Source organism: Oryzias melastigma, linkage group LG6, assembly GCF_002922805.2.
Source record: "Oryzias melastigma strain HK-1 linkage group LG6, ASM292280v2, whole genome shotgun sequence".
In the NCBI taxonomy this organism is placed as follows: Eukaryota; Metazoa; Chordata; class Actinopteri; order Beloniformes; family Adrianichthyidae; genus Oryzias; species Oryzias melastigma.
The window spans coordinates 35,045,885-35,062,490 of NC_050517.1; the positions used below are offsets into that span (position 1 = coordinate 35,045,885).

Sequence of the window (16,606 nt, forward strand, 5' to 3'; positions counted from 1 at the left end):
GGGGGGGGGGGGGGGGGGGGGTCAAGTCAATTCCTGCCCGGAGTTTCAGTGACGGAAAATAAAAACGACGGAGGAGAAAGAAGTCATGCACAGAAAAAACGCCGTCTGCTTAGCGTCCTATTGCATTCAGATGAAGGGGCGGAGCCTGTTAGGGCAGGAGGTCCGTGGATTGGCTAACATGGACTTGATGGACGGCAGGACTCCGCCTCCCGGGTGGCTGCGGTTACTGTTGTTGGCATTCGGCGGGCTGAGGCTGCTCCTTCTGTGGAGGACACACGGAGAAGAGCGGTGAGGGCGGCTCCTCCAGGAGGAGCCCACAGAGCAGAAGCAGCAGGAGGAGGAGCTTGGATCGGACACACCGGGGGAGGAGGGGTTAGCAGACGGGACGAGGCCCAGGCAGCATAAGCCTTGGGGGGGGGGGGTAGTTGGAGCTACGGGGGACATGAAGTGAAGAAGACAGACTGGTCGTAAACTAAAGCCTCTGAAAGCAGGTCTATCTTCTCCCTTACCTACAAACGCATGGAAGGAGAATGATTGATTAGGCCTGTAATGGGGGGGGTCCGGGGGAGGGAGAGACAACAGCATGAACAAGTTTAATCATCACTCAGAAACCAACATGGACACAGCATTATATCATGGCAGCAGCCAATCACACGCCGGCGAGCGAACATTTAAACCCTCCAACAGGAGGTTTATGGAGGACACGACTCATCGGACCATTGATGTATATTACTGGAGTGGAGATCAGGTGACATACGGCGTGACAGACGTGTGGCATTACTACACATCGAATGAGTGAAGACTGGATTAGGTCCGAACAAGTACACAAAGAACCACAAAAGGGGAAAGAAAACAAAAGAATCTGATCGAGAGGAACCGTTTGTGCTAAAGTGAGAGCTAGCAACGCGCGAGTAGCATGCTAGTTTAATTAATCAATGTATATTTTTATGAATGTTTGATGTTTTAAAACACGGCTGATGTTATTCACACGTATTCACGTTCAACCAGCACAAAAACTGATTGAAATTCATGTTGGCAACATGTAAAATGGTTACTGTGCTGGCAAAGTAGCATGTAGCTACTTTAAGAGCCTCAGAGGTTAAATCTAGGGCCAATCCAGTAATATATATCAACGCCTCTGACGCCTCTGCTTTGTTCCATAGCTCACCTTGGGGTCCAAGTCTCCCTCATCATCATCTTCATCTGCTTCTTCCTCTTGTTCCTAGAGGACAGAGAGCACCGTGAGCGGCTGAAGTTCTGACCTTCAGGTTAGTCATCAGCTGCTCACTAACCTCTTCGTCTCCTTCTTCCAGCTCCTCCTCTTCAAACTGCAAAACAAAGCGGCACATTGGTGAGGATTCCACTCTGCTGCAGGGGAACTTCCGGTGATGAAGAGCACTCACACTCTCGTCGTCCTCCAGAGCTTCTCCGGTGAAGTACAGGACGGCTCTGGGAACTATTCTCTCGCGGAAGAAATGACCGATTTCGAAGTCTGTGGCTAAAGTTAACTCAGAGTCCTCGTCCTGGAAAACGAAACCCGATTAGGAAGAAGTTGCAGCCAAAGTTCGGTTATCATCAAGATCAACTGAACATCTACTGACCAGCTCTTCGTTTGGTGGAGCTGGAAGACAAAAGAAACAATTCAGTCTCAGAACAAACGGGTCCTGGGTGCATTCACAGAACGAGAACCGCCGCATGTTCACGAGCAACACCTCCCCCAGAACCAAAACCGCTACCCGTCATCCTCCAGAACCAACCTCTGAAATCTGAGCAGATCTGAGGAGATCAGGATCTAAACCGCAGCTGATGACCAAATCTGACAACATAAACCTTTAGGTGGAGATCTCCCCTAAAGAACAAAACCCCCCAACACCAAAAAAAAGGCAGAGTCTAATTTCAAGACGTTTTTTTTCAAAAAGAAGAAGAAACTGAATCTTCTGATGCCATAAGCTGTGGTTCTCAGCTTGAAATGGAAATAGAATCTCAGACAAATAAAACTTGAATGGCAGACACACGTGACTCTGCTGCCCCCTGCTGGTGGATCTGTGCTTCAGTGATTAACAGGTCTTCTGTTTCCCTGGAACCATTTTCCCGAGATGAGACTCTGAAACAAGGAGACTACCCGGGCTTACCTTTGATGGGGTTAAAGAAGTTAAAGAAGGAATCGTTGGCGATTTGTTTGGTGACGGTGCGAATGGTGCCGCGGCCTTTATGCTTCTGCTTCTTCTTGATGATTTTCACCGTCACGTCCTTCCCTTTGTGCCAGTCGATCTGACACCTGCAGAGACAGGTGAGGAAACCGGGATGGAGGCGCACTTTGAATGAGTAACAAAGACTATTTTAATCCCATGTGACTTTAAACATTGTCCTCTCACCCTTCACAGTCAATGATCTCTGGACCTTCAAAGGAGAAGGGGTCTGACGCATCAGGCTCGGATTTCATCTTGTAGACTTTTGTGAGGACTGCATTGTTGAAGTATCCATTGGGCTCAAAGTGGAACTCTAACGTGAAACTCTGTGGGAGAACGTTCCAGTTATAAGGAGACAGTGGAACAGCTGCAATGACCGCATTGGTGAAGCTGCAAAAAGACACCGACCATTGGCTGCCCTGGCTCAGAAAACTTGACCTGGATGTCCTTCAGGTGTCTCAGGATGGGCTCGTCGTGTTCCTAACAAGAGGGCAAAGATTGAAGGACTGTGAGGGGGGGGGGGTGTGGGCAAATAGTTCAGACTTATCAGTCACTATTTCTGTTTATTTACCTGTAACATGTCACTATGTCTATTTACAAAAAAGTATGTCTATTCACCTGTAACATGTCACTATTTATGTCTATTTACCTGTAACATGTCACTATTCACCTGTAACATGTCACTATTTACTTGTAACATGTCACTATTTATGTCTATTCACCTGTAACATGTCACTATTTATGTCTATTTACCTGTAACATGTCACTATTTACCTGTAACATGTCACTATTCACCTGTAACATATCACTATTCACCTGTAACATGTCACCATTTACCTGTAACATGTCACTATTTACCTGTAACATGTCACTATTCACCTGTAACATGTCACTATTTATGTCTATTCACCTGTAACATGTCACTATTTACCTGTAACATGTCACTATTTATGTCTATTTACCTGTAACATGTCACTATTCACCTGTAACATGTCACTATTTACCTGTAACATGTCACTATTTATGTCTATTCACCTGTAACATGTCACTATTCACCTGTATCATGTCACTATTTATGTCTATTTACCTGTAACATGTCACTATTCACCTGAAACATGTCACTATTTGTCACTTTACCTGTAACATGTTACTATTTACCTGTAACGTGTCACTATTTATGTCTATTACCTGTAACATGTCACTATTCACCTGTAACATGTCAATATTTATGTCTATTTGCCTGTAACATGTCACTATTCACCTGTAACATGTCACTATTTATGTCTATTCACCTGTACCATGTCACTATTTATGTCTATTTACCTGTAACATGTCACTATTCACCTGTAACATGTCACTATTTATGTCTATTCACCTGTAACATGTTACTATTTACCTGTAGCATGTCACTATTTATGTCTATTTACCTGCAACATGTCACTATTCACCTGTAACATGTCACTATTTACCTGTAACATGTCACTATTTATGTCTATTTACCTGTAACATGTCACTATTTATGTCTATTTACCTGTAACATGTCACTATTTATGTCTATTCACCTGTAACATGTCACTATTTATGTCTATTCACCTGTAACATTTTTTACTATTTACCTGTAACATGCCACTATTTATGTCTATTTACCTGTAACATGTCACTATTTATGTCTATTCACCTGTAACATTTTACTATTTACCTGTAACATGTCACTATTTATGTCTATTTACCTGTAACATGTCACTATTTACCTGCAACATGTCACTATTTACCTGTAACATGTCACTGAGCATGTCAACGCTCTTGAAAATTGCGAGCCAAAACTCCGGGATTCCCTTGGGATTTGTTTCTGCCGTGGCTTCCTCCTTCTTTGCTTCTTCAAGGGAAGCTTTTTCCTTCAGCTCCTCCTAGAGACCAAAGCAGAGGAACTGTCAGGTCTGTTTGATATTTACACTTTATTCAGAGTAAATTCACATCATAGACTTTTAAAGAAACGTATATTTAAAGGAACTCATCATCCTTATCAGTGATAATTATGGGATTTCATTTTACTTTTTCTTAAAAATGTGCCAACACTTATTTGCAAAAATAATTCAGAGAGAGGCTTTGAAGGACTATCTGTTAGACAAAACATCTGCCCAGATTATCAATGAAGCTAAAGCAAGAATACAGGATGAAAGCAAACAGGAGAACTCGGGTCCTCCTAAGAACACGAGTCTCTGTTCTCCTGCAGATGAACTCTGGTACGGTTCACTTCAGTGTGAACGCAAACAGACTTTCCACAGAGAGGAAGGAGAACCAAAGGGAGGAGACGCTGTAAGCTCCATGTGAGAAACAAGTCTGGAGCAGCAAGAACCATGAAGAGGCTTTGAAATGCATGCTGGGTGCAGGAGGAGTATAGAAGATACAGGCTGAGGAGGATCAGACGCTTTTCTTCCTCCTTAGTTCTTCTGTTAGGTTCAGAGCTGGTTTCAAACAACTGTTCCATCAGAATCCCAGAGGACAAAACCAATAATGATGCAATGATGACGCATCAGTAACTTGATTCTTTCTCAAAAGGCCTCAAATCCAGTTCCTCCACTCTGATGCCGAAATGAGTGAAAGAAAAGAGGTTCTTAGGCAGGATCCGTCTGATCTTGTTCTGCAGATGTACTCACAGCAAGCTCCTCCTCCTCCTCCCGGTCACTTTGCCACTCGCACTCCTCGTCTGTGGGCTCCACCGCTCCTGAGACCACGTCTCGTCTCTGTGGAGAACATCCAATGTCAGACAAATCTCAAAAATCGAAGGTCTCGATTTAGACGAGTAATCTGAGCGGGTGGAACTCTTTAAGGCCGCCACTTGTTTTAACAGCAAATGACAGCAACACACGTGACCTGAACATGTTCAGACAGGTGCGGGAGGACTGCAGCTGTCGCTCCAGTAGCCCCGCTTTACTGTTCACCAAACTAAAGGGTTAGGTTGGCTAAATCAGCATGAAGTTCTGACTGATCCAGTCTTCAATCTGTATCTCTTAGAGCTGCCGTGATTAGTCGACAAATCTTTTTACTTTCTTTTAATTCTATTTTAATGATCACATTTTTACTATTTCTTTTGATTGTTTCTTTTAATGTTTTATGTAAAGCACTTTGAATTGTCTCTGTACATGAAATCTGCTATACAAATAAACTTGCCTTGCCTTACAATTAGAATAGTGGATGACTAATTTAATAGTGGATTAGTCGTTACTTTATATTATATGGAGTCGGAGTGTAGTGAAGTTGAAAGTTATAATGGCTTTATGCTAGCTTTCTGGACTATTTTGGCCTTTATTTTTGGACTGTTTTGGAATTTAGCTAATATTTAGCTACATGCTAGCTGTTTTGGCTAATTTAGGCTTTTTTGGGGGGCTATTTTGGAGTTTAACTAATATTTCAGCTGACTTAGCTAACTTTTTTTTCAGTTTTTCAAGATAATTTGGCAGTTAACCAATATTTTAGCTGGCTATCAGCTATTAACTTCAGCGTTTTTAGCCATCAATTTCAGCATCTTCAGCTATCAGCATTAACATCTTCAGCAGCCAAATTCACCTCACAGCATTACGAGCATTATCACAGATTGTTGTTCACCTTTCGGCTTATCCCATTTGGGGTCGCCACAGTAAAACCCAGTGCTTTACATCAGTGATTGGTAGAGTTTTTACGCCGGATGCTCTTCCTGTCATAACCCTGTATTCGATTAGGCAGCGCGTCTTGCCCAGGGACCCAATCTGGATAAGCTCAATGCACGCCCTGGGGATTGAACCCAGGTTTTTTTTGGTGACAGCCCTACACCCTATATCTTTATAACTATAACGCTTAAGATTAAGATTTGGGCTGCCACAAATAGTCACGACTATGTCGACCAGAAACTAATAAAGGAAAGAAGTTGCATGATTCATTAAAGGTTTAATAAACTATCGTCTTTGTTTTTAGTTAGCATATAGCTTCAACACTTCAAGGTTAAAGCTATTATTGATGGTTAAGATGTGTTGTACATCCAGTTTGCGCATGACCCGATTTGTCAACTAATTGGAAAAAATAATCGGGGATTAGTCGATTATTACAATAATCGCTTGTGGCCGCACTAGTATCCCTTTTGGGTTAGAATGTGAAGTAATTTTCTACAGCTGGATAAAAGCACCTGATGCTACTAGTCCTTAGAAAGTGTGAGAATCAGATTTAGAAATGAGTTTCTGATTCTCTCATCTTGTTTACCTTGTCAAACAGCGGCTGGTAGAGAGCTGCGTACTTCCGCTCCAACTCGTGGACCTCTTCGTAGAATTTGGCCTCTATGTGAGCGCACTGTACCTGCAGCTTCCTCAGGGCGTTTATGCGCCTCCTCACCGCTTTGGGGAGTATGCTGCATGCAAACACAAACAATGCTCTATTTATACCTGCTTTAATGTCACAATGAGGTTTTGAAGTCCAACAAAAACCATGGACACTTGATGTTTATGGACAGTGGACGTTTCAGACATGTGTATATGTCAATCTACATGTTAGAACTGCTTTTTTTTAATACACGCTTAGAGTCATTATGCTCATTGTTAAAAAATACATAAATATCAACATTTATAGGAATGGTAAAGTACATTTCCATGGTGTGAGGGGCTGGAGGTTTGTCCATCTGTCCACCTGGATTTGGCATTTCCTGTTCCTCTTCACCTGCCGAGCATCAAAGAAACAGAACAATAATTGAAATTTAGCAGTTCAGAGAAATTCCTGCAGCTGTAAACACACCAGCGTTCATGAAGCTCAACAATAACCTGCAGGAAAAAAAAACAACAGTCCGTCCACCTGTGAGCTGCAGCAGAAACGACTCTAGTTTCTACCAGAGATGCTTTCCTGGTTCCAGAGGGAGCCAGGAAAACACAAGATAAAAAAAGAAACCCCTCCAACATCTAACATTTTAAAGATCCTTTATTCAGATTTTAAAATCCAATAAAATACAAGTTGTTGTTGTGCTTTTCTTTAACCATGTATGTTCCCCATGTTGTCATCCACACGTGAACTGATAACAAACAGATTTATTAGTGATGTTAGCTGAATAATCAGGACTGGAAACGGTCATAAAATGAAGCTCTGACTGAAACCGGGCGTCCCTGAAGCCGACACTTCCCAGCAGCACAGGCCGGTGACGCACTCACACGGCCCGGGCAGCAGCTAGCTTAAATCTACGAGCACAAAACAAAGCTTTCGGGACAGGGACGACCGGACCCGAACCCACACCCACAACAACCACTGCCATTATCGGGTTCCCAACTGCGGAGGGCGGAGCTTCATATCTGACAGCGGTTCGCCGGACTTAGGAGCTTGTTAGCGTGATGCTAACAGTTAGCAGCACAGAGAACAAAACGAAACCATGTCACGTGGATGAACTTTGACGTGACAGGCGCTGAATAATAAAAGATAAACAACAACCGCGGCGAACGTCACAGCCGGCGTGCTAAAAGCTAACAGCTACGTCGCTTTATAGTCGGCCGCCGTGCGAAGCTAATCGCTAGCCGCCGTTAGCATCTGGTTTGTTAAAAGCAGGAGAATGACGTCACGGCGGAGGATCGCCTGTGTGTTAGAGAAGTCGTTGAATTAACCGATGTTGCCGCAACAGCTGCGCCAACGCGCGATTTCAGGAATATTTTTGCGCTAACAGCTTTAGTCTCACCTCGACACGAGCAGAAATTTTCAACTAGTCGCTTCGTTCACGCGTCTACCTCCTCGCGCGAGAAACACACGCGCTCCGGCGTTCTGCTATCTGATTGGACAGCTGATGGGAAGATGCGTTCAAGGACTGTAATAAAATTGGTCAAAATCTGATCTGTCAAATCCGTTTGTCTCCTGCCCCATACATGTATTGTTTCTAATAATATCAAGGAAATCTCCCTCAAAATGATTCATAAATGTTACCCCACAAAGCAATATTTCTTTTTTTCATTTTTTTTTTTTTACAAAGTTTAAAGTATGTATTGATTTTGTTCTTTTGCCATGCGTCGTCTGAAACTGTGCCCTCATGTTTTCCGGTTTTGTACATCCACGTGCACATTTTGGAAATACTCAACAAGCTTTATAACAACACACCTATGTTAAAATTCTAAGGTATTTTATGAATACGTTGTTTTTGGTTATTTTGTGCAAGAATAGGTTAATTCTGAAAAAAATAATTTGCTTAATTTTTTTGAAAATTATGGCTAAATATTGCACACATAAATCTAAATATGCTAACAAAAAGCAGTGTTTTATGTTTTTCAGAAAGAAAATATTGAATCCTATACAAATAGAAAAGCTGTTAGGACAGTCGAAGCCTGGTCTTGTTTGGCATCTTAATTTAATTAATTAATTAATTTATTTATTTATTTTCCTTTCTTTTCTCTGTCTTTTGTCACCCCCAGTCAAGTTCAAATTCATTATTCTGTAATTCTCAGAATAGGCTCATTATTTGGAGTGTTTCATATGATTCTCTGTATGTGCTAAATTTTGACAATAAAAAAAAAGAGATCTGTTGATCTTCATGGAGTGCATGTCCTGTTGGGGTTTTATCATTTTTCTCTGCAGTGTCTTAGAGACTGCTGAGTGACGGAAGAAATGTGGCTAATTGGTTTTAATTAAAAATGTCATTTCTAAGAAGGAAAGCAACAGGAACGCATCTTCATACGATGCTAATTAGCTGCTCGACGTCTGTCCAAAAATGGCTTGACAAGCTTGATGCTGCAGCCGCGTGTGGGAGGAGCTACCAGCAGATGTTTTTAGTCTGATCAACACATGGAGCGGTATATCTCGTATATCTGTGTATGTCTCTCTTACATAGGGGATGTTTAGAGATCTGAATTAGCTAAAAAAGCTCTGCAAAAACATCTGTAATCACGTCTCATCTTTGGGTTCATCCAATCATTCAGACATTCTCCTGGTCCACTCCTGCATCTGAATGACAGCCGGATGTTTCTGTATCTCTGACCCAGTTCAGTGGCGGACATAGCAGTTTGGGGGCCCCAGGCGAACAATAACATGGGGCCCTCTGAAGCGATTGTATCATTTTTATTTTTAATCCTTACTTTGGGTGAAACGCCTAATAACTTTGTTACTGGTCCACTTTTAGATGGCATAAATGTCAGTAATCCAAATGTTTTGAAAAGCATTTAAAACACTTAGATGTTAAATGTGTTTCATGTACATCATTTTTACCAGAAAAAAACAAAATTCATTGAATGTGCTGATTTGTTAACCAGGAGCATGAAACACTTATGTTATCATTCTTAAGCCATTTCAGTGCTTGGGGTGTTTTCATGATGATGATGGGCGTAACATTTATCATAGAACTTATTAAGCGTTCAGGTAGGCAATTGCCTGTCTTTGCCTAATGATAAGTCCACCTATGACCCAGTTTGGAGCCTTACTGTCCCACATTAACCCGAGACGGGAAAAAACAAAACAAAAATAAAATTATAAGTCTTTTTATTATTTTTTTATTGTCTCTGTGGCAATAAGAAAATGTAATAAAGTTCAGGAGACCCGAGCAGGATGCCTTCCCAATGCCATAGGTGCTTCTCTGTCTCTACCCGCCAGCCTCCTGGGGTCGGTGAAGCTGAACAAGTCACTGAACGTGTCACATGTCCAAAGATGAGTTCCTGATTGGTTGATTGCACGTCAGGACGCCTGAGAGCGTTCATAAATATTAATGCGTTAATTTTATTTCAACTAATCTCATACATTATTGCATCAACTTTCACAGCGTTATTATTTGTTAATAACAATTTGTAAAACTGAACATCTCTTTTGTCTTCTGCCCTTCTTTCTGTGCCCTCATCAAGCTTTTCTGAGGAGCTTCCTTCATGAATATTTGTACTACATGTCGATGCGGTCTTTCATTACATTTTTAAAGTTAATTCATGATTCTTGAAGGAACACTAAGGATTCTGCTTAACAGTGTGAATGTGGATGATGAAGTCTTCTCCACATCAGGTCTAGACCACAAGAGGGCTTCATCCCTCCATGCTTTGTGTGACAAAATCAGCATTTATTTATATATTTATTTACATGCAAAACTGAGAAACTGGGATTTTTTTTTTTTTGTATCTTCACTTCCTCTTTAATTCTATTCAGTCCATTTTTATTTCTATAGCCCAGTTACACAACACAGTCGTCTCAACAGGCCGGAGGTCGTCCAAAAACATAAAATCAGTCAAAAAATATCAACAATAGTTGGTCGCCTCAGTCAGGCAACATAGATGTTTGTATTACATTGAAATTACATTGTTAATGTGATTTCAATCATCGCAGGTGTGAAACGGTCTGTAATGGACAAAAATAAAGCCTAACTTTAAAACCTTTTAACAGTAATAATTTTGTTGAATGAAAAGTTCCCATGAGCCTCTTTGAGAGAGAGCGTTCAAAGAGATGTTGGTTTTACTGTCCCTGTGTAGAAAGTGAATCGCTCCCTGCTTTAAGGTTCACCTTCAGAAACTGTTTCTCTTGTTGGATCATAATGAACTCATTTCAAAAAGCTGCAAGTTTCTAAATGAGTTCTGATCCTGAACATCCTGGAGACCATCTCTACAGATTTCTATCATTTAGTTTAGTTGTTTTCTGCACTAAAATACGTTTTTTTGGGCGGAAACAGTTTATTGTCTGAGACATTGTTTCTGTTTGCTATCAAGCGCTGTTCAGTCTGCAGGCTTGAGAGGAAGCGACAGCACGGGGGCCCTCAGGGAGGGTTGTTGTGGCCAGCCTCTGTGCCTGTCACACTCTGACATTTACCAGAAGCCTCTGTACTCACAGAAGAAATCAGATGTGATTGTGTAGCATTTAGGATGAGGAGGATTCTGGGAAGAATAGTAGTTGTTGGTCCACGTTACAGTAGTACGTAAACTGATGAAAACCGGTTGAATGGAGTTACACAAAAACCCCAAAAGCTTTTTTCAATCAGTTGTGACAAAAACTTGGATTCTTATGTATTTTTCCTTTGCAGTACAGAGTCCTTTATGCATAGAGCTGCTGGGTAAAACATATTCAACAGGGATCAACATTAAGGAGTTTTAAAGGAGACATGAAAAGAATTATGAAATCAAAAGTTAAACTCTTCTGTTTCCAGCTGTGAATATTTGTTCTGTGTTCCTTTCTTCTTGTCATTTTTGCCAACAATACTTTACTAAGAGGAAGTCATAAACTTAAGAAAATGTTCACATGGACAGAAAGACCAACATCTTTGAATGCTGCAAAGCATTCATGAAAAGGGCCCAAACTTTTCTGATGTTCTTGATTATGCAGGTTTCCCACTTAAACAGGAATTGACAGTCTGTCATCCTATTGGTAAATCAAGAAAATGTGTGAATTTATATACATTTATTTACATTTGATTGAAGAAGTATTTGATCCCCAAACTCTCCAACGTGGAAAGACTCAAGAGCTTTCAGTTGATTTAAGGGAGAAGATTGTAGACCTGCACCAGACCGGAATACACGACAGAACCATCAGCAGGAAGCTGGAGGTCACAGTGACAACTGTTGATGCCAAACTATAAGAACATGAGTATCGATCCACCTGTAGGTCTGAGGCTCCAAAGCAGATCTGACCTGCGGGAGTTTCCATGATCATGAGAACAGAGAGAAATCATCCAAAACAACACGGCAGGAGTTGATCTGAAAGCAGCTGGAACCACATCTCCAAGAAAACCATTGGGAATAACATACACTGCAATGGTTCAATATCTTGCAGTGCTCGCAATGTCCCCTTGATTAAGACGGCAGATGTGCAGAGCCACCTGAAGTTTACCAACGAACACCTTCATGATTAGCAGAGTGATTGGGAGAAGGTGCTGTGGTCAGATCAGACCAGCATGGAGCTCTTTGGCCTCAACATGTACCGTCACATCCTGACTGAGAACCTCCTTCACTCCACCAGGTTTAAAATGGGTCATGGATGGGTCTTCCAACAGGATCATGACCCAAAACATGAATCTAAGACAACCAACGAATGGCTGAAGAAGCAGATCGATGTCATGGTGTGGTTCAGCCATTCTCAAGACCTCAGTTCTATAGAAAACCTATAGAGAGAGCTGGAGCTCAAAGTTACCAAGCAACAGCCACCAAATCATAAGGATTTAGAAATCATTTGCAAAGAAGATTGACCTCTGAGTGTTTTGCCACAAAGTGCTAAGTCTTTTTAGAAACAACGTTCAAATATTTATTTCCCTTAATGAAATGCAAATAAATATAAATTCTTTAAAGCAGATTTCTTGATTTTCTTGTTTTTTTTATTATTTCTTACTGTTCAAATAATCCTACCGTTAGGATAAAAAAACTGTCAGTTTCTTTTAGGTGTCAAAACCTATTCCTCTGCTGCAGTCCCTCTGTAACCTACGAAACAGTAACACCAACTCACAAAAAGTATGGAAGCAGAAGAAAAAATGAAAGAGCCATCATGAAATATTTCAAATCTGTCACATGTTGGCAATACTAGAAAACCTTACAGGTTTATCACTGTTCAATCAGAGCAAGGGGTGTTTCTTGGTTAGCATTATGGGGTATACTTGTATATTTCTACTCACATACTGACACACTGCGGGTGGCTTCACTACCAAACACTGGCACCAACCTTCCATAGAGGCAATTGGGTGTCATTCCAAAGGACATGGGCGGGCAAGGCGGGAATTGAACCCACAATCTTCCGATCAGGAGTCGGCCACCCTACCCCTGTACTCCGAGCTCTCTCCGAGTGACTGAGCTTCTCACCCTATCTCTAAGGGAGCGCCCAGCCACCCTACGGAGGAGTCTCATTTCAGCCGTTTGTAGTCGGGATCTTGTTCTTTCAGTCATGACCCAAATCTCACGACCAGAGGCGAGAACTGGAACGAAGATCGACTGGTAAATTGAAAGTTCCCACAGAAAATCTGCATACAGATTTGGCCATTTTTTATCCACAAACATCCTGTATCCACCCATAAGGACGATTGGGACATGGTCAAGAGGATCTGCTGCAGTTCTAACCGAGTATCAGGACGGGATGAACAGGGACTAAAGTCACATGGTTGTTGGTGCCAGACAAGCTGGTCTGAGTATTTCAGAAACTGATCTTCAGATTTTCAAACACAACCATCTCTAGAGTTTACAGAGAATGGTCAGAAAAAGAAGGACCGGGGAGCGCGGGGCAGCCTGCTTGGCTCTCCTGAACTGTGATATTTTACTTATTTTCATGGAGACAATAATAATTTTAAAAAAAGGGTCCCCTAATTTTCCTCCTCTCTGGTTAATGCGCAACATTCTTCAAAATCAGTCACAGAAACAGCAGAAGCGGCTGTCATCCAGACATACCCCCCGAGTGAGATTAAAACCCTGTAACTCCTTAGAGAAGCTCAGGATCCCACGTTTGACAGGTGGCGAGCAGTGAATTTGCCGTGCAGCAAAAGAGGGGCGGGCCACCGGTTTGAGGCTCAGAGGTTGGGGAGCTCTGATTTAATAGGAACAGCCAGCATGTCAAAATACAACGACACTATAAAGGCCATTTTTGGTGCGGAGGTCTTAACTACGCATTAATATGTGACCTGGGAATGAAAATGTGTTAATTTGGGAAGATGTAGACATTATTTTTTATTAATGAAGAACTGAAATTGGCTCTGATTAGGAACCGAAACCATAGAACCACTTTGGCACCGGAACCGCATGAAACCCAATCGGTGCCCAACTCTATTAATGAGATCTCATTAAAAAAAGATATTGGAATTTTGTTTTTGTGGATTTAATTGGAAGGTTAAAAAAAACATTTTAATTTAAAAAAATCTGATTTTTCTGTAGATTATTTGATGTCATGGTATTTATAGGTTTAGAGTCCATCGACCTCGGTGACCCCCAAAGTACAGGACAACGTGGGAGTGGACGGATCCTCTGAGGCTGCTGGTGGGCTGAAGGGTGGTGGAGAAGAATGTGTCCAGTTTCAAAAATGTAATTTAGCTGGTAAAAAAACGCCAAAGATGTGATCCAATACTGCACGTACGTTTCCATCTTTAATCTTCCGCACCAGTTTCTGAGTGTGGAGATCCAAACTCCTGTTTCACCACAAACCCACCAGTGAAACAGAATTGAAATCCTGGGAGTGGAAATCGTGACGGCCTCCGTCCTGTGCTTGAAGTGTCGGTCCGTGTCATCCTCGCGTATTGGTTTTGTGAATGAAGTGGCCAGACTCCCAGATGGCTGTATTGATGTTTCCACGTGGAGAGCCCAGCGTTTATCAGCCGTCCTGCCCCTGCATCCTCTGACATCCATTAAGCCCCGCTCCTCCCAGGGCAAGCTAATGCTCCATCTATAAGCCGTAATCAGACAGACCCACACAAACACGCCGACCGCAAAAAGCCATAAAGGCACGCCACACAAACCAGCGCACACGCAGTCGCCGCTCCATAGACACAGGTGCGCTTATTATGCGCAGAGGGGGGGTGTGGAGGCTGAGAAGCAGCAAATCTCATCTGCGGCTCTGCTGGACCATCGATCCACCTTAAGGCCGGCTGAGAGCCCGGCGCACGCTCCACCACAGCTCGCTTCATCTGCTCTGATAAGCAATTTCTGTCATTACATCCTGTTTGTTTACGTGTTGTCCTCTGCTGTCTCCATCCTTCTGAATCTGCAATGACAACACCTCCCCACAATGACACCTTTCCTCTGTGATTGTTCCTAATGGTTTAACGCTCAAGAACACGACCACAAACAGATTCTGACTCTGACAGCAGAGGACTTGCAGTCAAGGACAGTCGCTCAGAGTCTCATCCTTGGACTTCAAGTGTTTTAGGAAATGGAGGAACACGGCAGACAAATTTATTTCACGGAAAAGTTTTTTGCATCAAAGAAAGAATGATTCCACCTGGCATATTTGCAGCTCTGCAGCACAGTTTTTGTCGCAGGTTAAAACCCTTTCACTGTTTTGAAAGGAACATCTGGATGATTCAGAAAATACAGCAGACGTTTTAAAGCTGCTGAGCTCCTCCACCACCTTCTCTGTCCCCCTGCACCAGTCAGCATGTCCTGCTAGAATGGATCCAGCTAGATTTAATGTCAGCTTTATGAAGAATTCTGCTCCAAAAACTTGTAAGCTAGAGTGAAACTTTTACTTTGACCTCCTCTTTCTATCACAGGTTCTGTGGAGCAGCGTCAGGCCCTGAAAACGTTCGAGGACCCTTTCTGATGGGGTTTAGTTTCTGTGCTGGTTTGCTGTAGGAAAGAACCTTGATTGAAACAAATGAGTTGAGCAGGCAAGAGGTGTCAGAGTCTCCTCGTTTCAGGTGTCCGCCCACCTAGCTCTAAAGATTGGATCCTGCACACCTGCTCGTCATCTATAAGAACATCCACGCCGACCAGCTAATGTCAGATGTTTTACTCCAGTCTAGTACACCGACCAAGAGCTCGTCTGGGTTCTGAAAGTTCTTGGTTCTCAAACACCTGATGGACACAAATAATGGAAACTGAAGGAGCCGACAGACATTGCTGAGAATTTTAATTCCGCTGGTCCAACTTTAAAGAACATTTGTCAGCATCTGCCCTCAAACTAGACGTGACCTTTGAAAAAGTCTCTGCTGCTTTAGAGAAATGGGAGGTTGATGATGATGAGCTGTGGAGAATCATCACATAGTAGTTTCAAAGGTTAAGCTGCAGTTTATCTGCTTTCCTTTGGTGTTAACCTGTGAGAAATGTTATATCTTCAATCACAAGTTGTTGCTGTTGGAACCCGTTTTTATGTTTATCCTCATCTCCTCATCATCCGGACCTAAAGCTCTTCTTCCAAATAATTAGGACTGGGTATCGCCAATAAATTCCAGAAACAATTTGACTCACCCGAGCCTGGATCGATTCGATTCTAATTATTTTTGATTCTCTCTATTCAGTTCAATTTAGAGTTTACACATTTAGACACATTTGTTTAGAAATCCATTAATAATACATATATATTTGTTTTGAAGATATTCATATTAATGTGATACAGTTCTCATACTGCAAAATCTGTTAGTGAAATTATAACGAGATTGCTAATAGCATAAAGTGTTATATGGATTCTCAAACGAAGAAGCTCCATCAATTGTTCTGCTTCTCCTGGAGGACGTTTCAGTTTGACCACTAGGTGGCGATCGGACCAGACAGTTGACAGGTACTTCTGCTCAGCTTTGGTTATTTAGCCATGATGCATCGGTAGGGCTGTCATCTCCTGATCAGAAAATTCTAGGTTCGATTCCTGCCTCACCCGTCCATGTGTTGAAGCGTCCTTGGGCAAGACACTGAACCCCCGATTGCCTCTGGTTTAAGGTTGGCACCAGTGTTTGGCAGCTGAGCCGCCACCAATGTGTGAATGTATGTGTGAATGGATGAATGGGATTGTGACTGTAAAGCGCTTTGGGCCTACAAGGAAGGTAGTAAAGCACTATACAAGTA

The 16,606-nt window shown here is 42.2% G+C and overlaps 1 protein-coding gene across 1 annotated transcript in view; it reads right to left on the reverse strand.

Annotated features, from left to right (window-relative positions):
• Positions 1 to 8,006, reverse strand: part of nap1l4a (nucleosome assembly protein 1-like 4a) — a gene marked incomplete in the record, with an annotated part of 8,780 nt that extends 774 nt beyond the window's left edge. Inside the window, 13 exon segments of the mRNA XM_036212606.1 lie at positions 11 to 262; positions 1,169 to 1,222; positions 1,293 to 1,328; positions 1,404 to 1,523; positions 1,602 to 1,621; positions 2,133 to 2,278; positions 2,376 to 2,515; positions 2,598 to 2,669; positions 3,962 to 4,096; positions 4,847 to 4,933; positions 6,423 to 6,567; positions 6,800 to 6,872; positions 7,870 to 8,006. Of these exon segments, the coding sequence (XP_036068499.1) occupies positions 224 to 262; positions 1,169 to 1,222; positions 1,293 to 1,328; positions 1,404 to 1,523; positions 1,602 to 1,621; positions 2,133 to 2,278; positions 2,376 to 2,515; positions 2,598 to 2,669; positions 3,962 to 4,096; positions 4,847 to 4,933; positions 6,423 to 6,567; positions 6,800 to 6,855 (1,050 nt within the window).
• Positions 8,007 to 16,606: the final 8,600 nt, after the last annotated feature.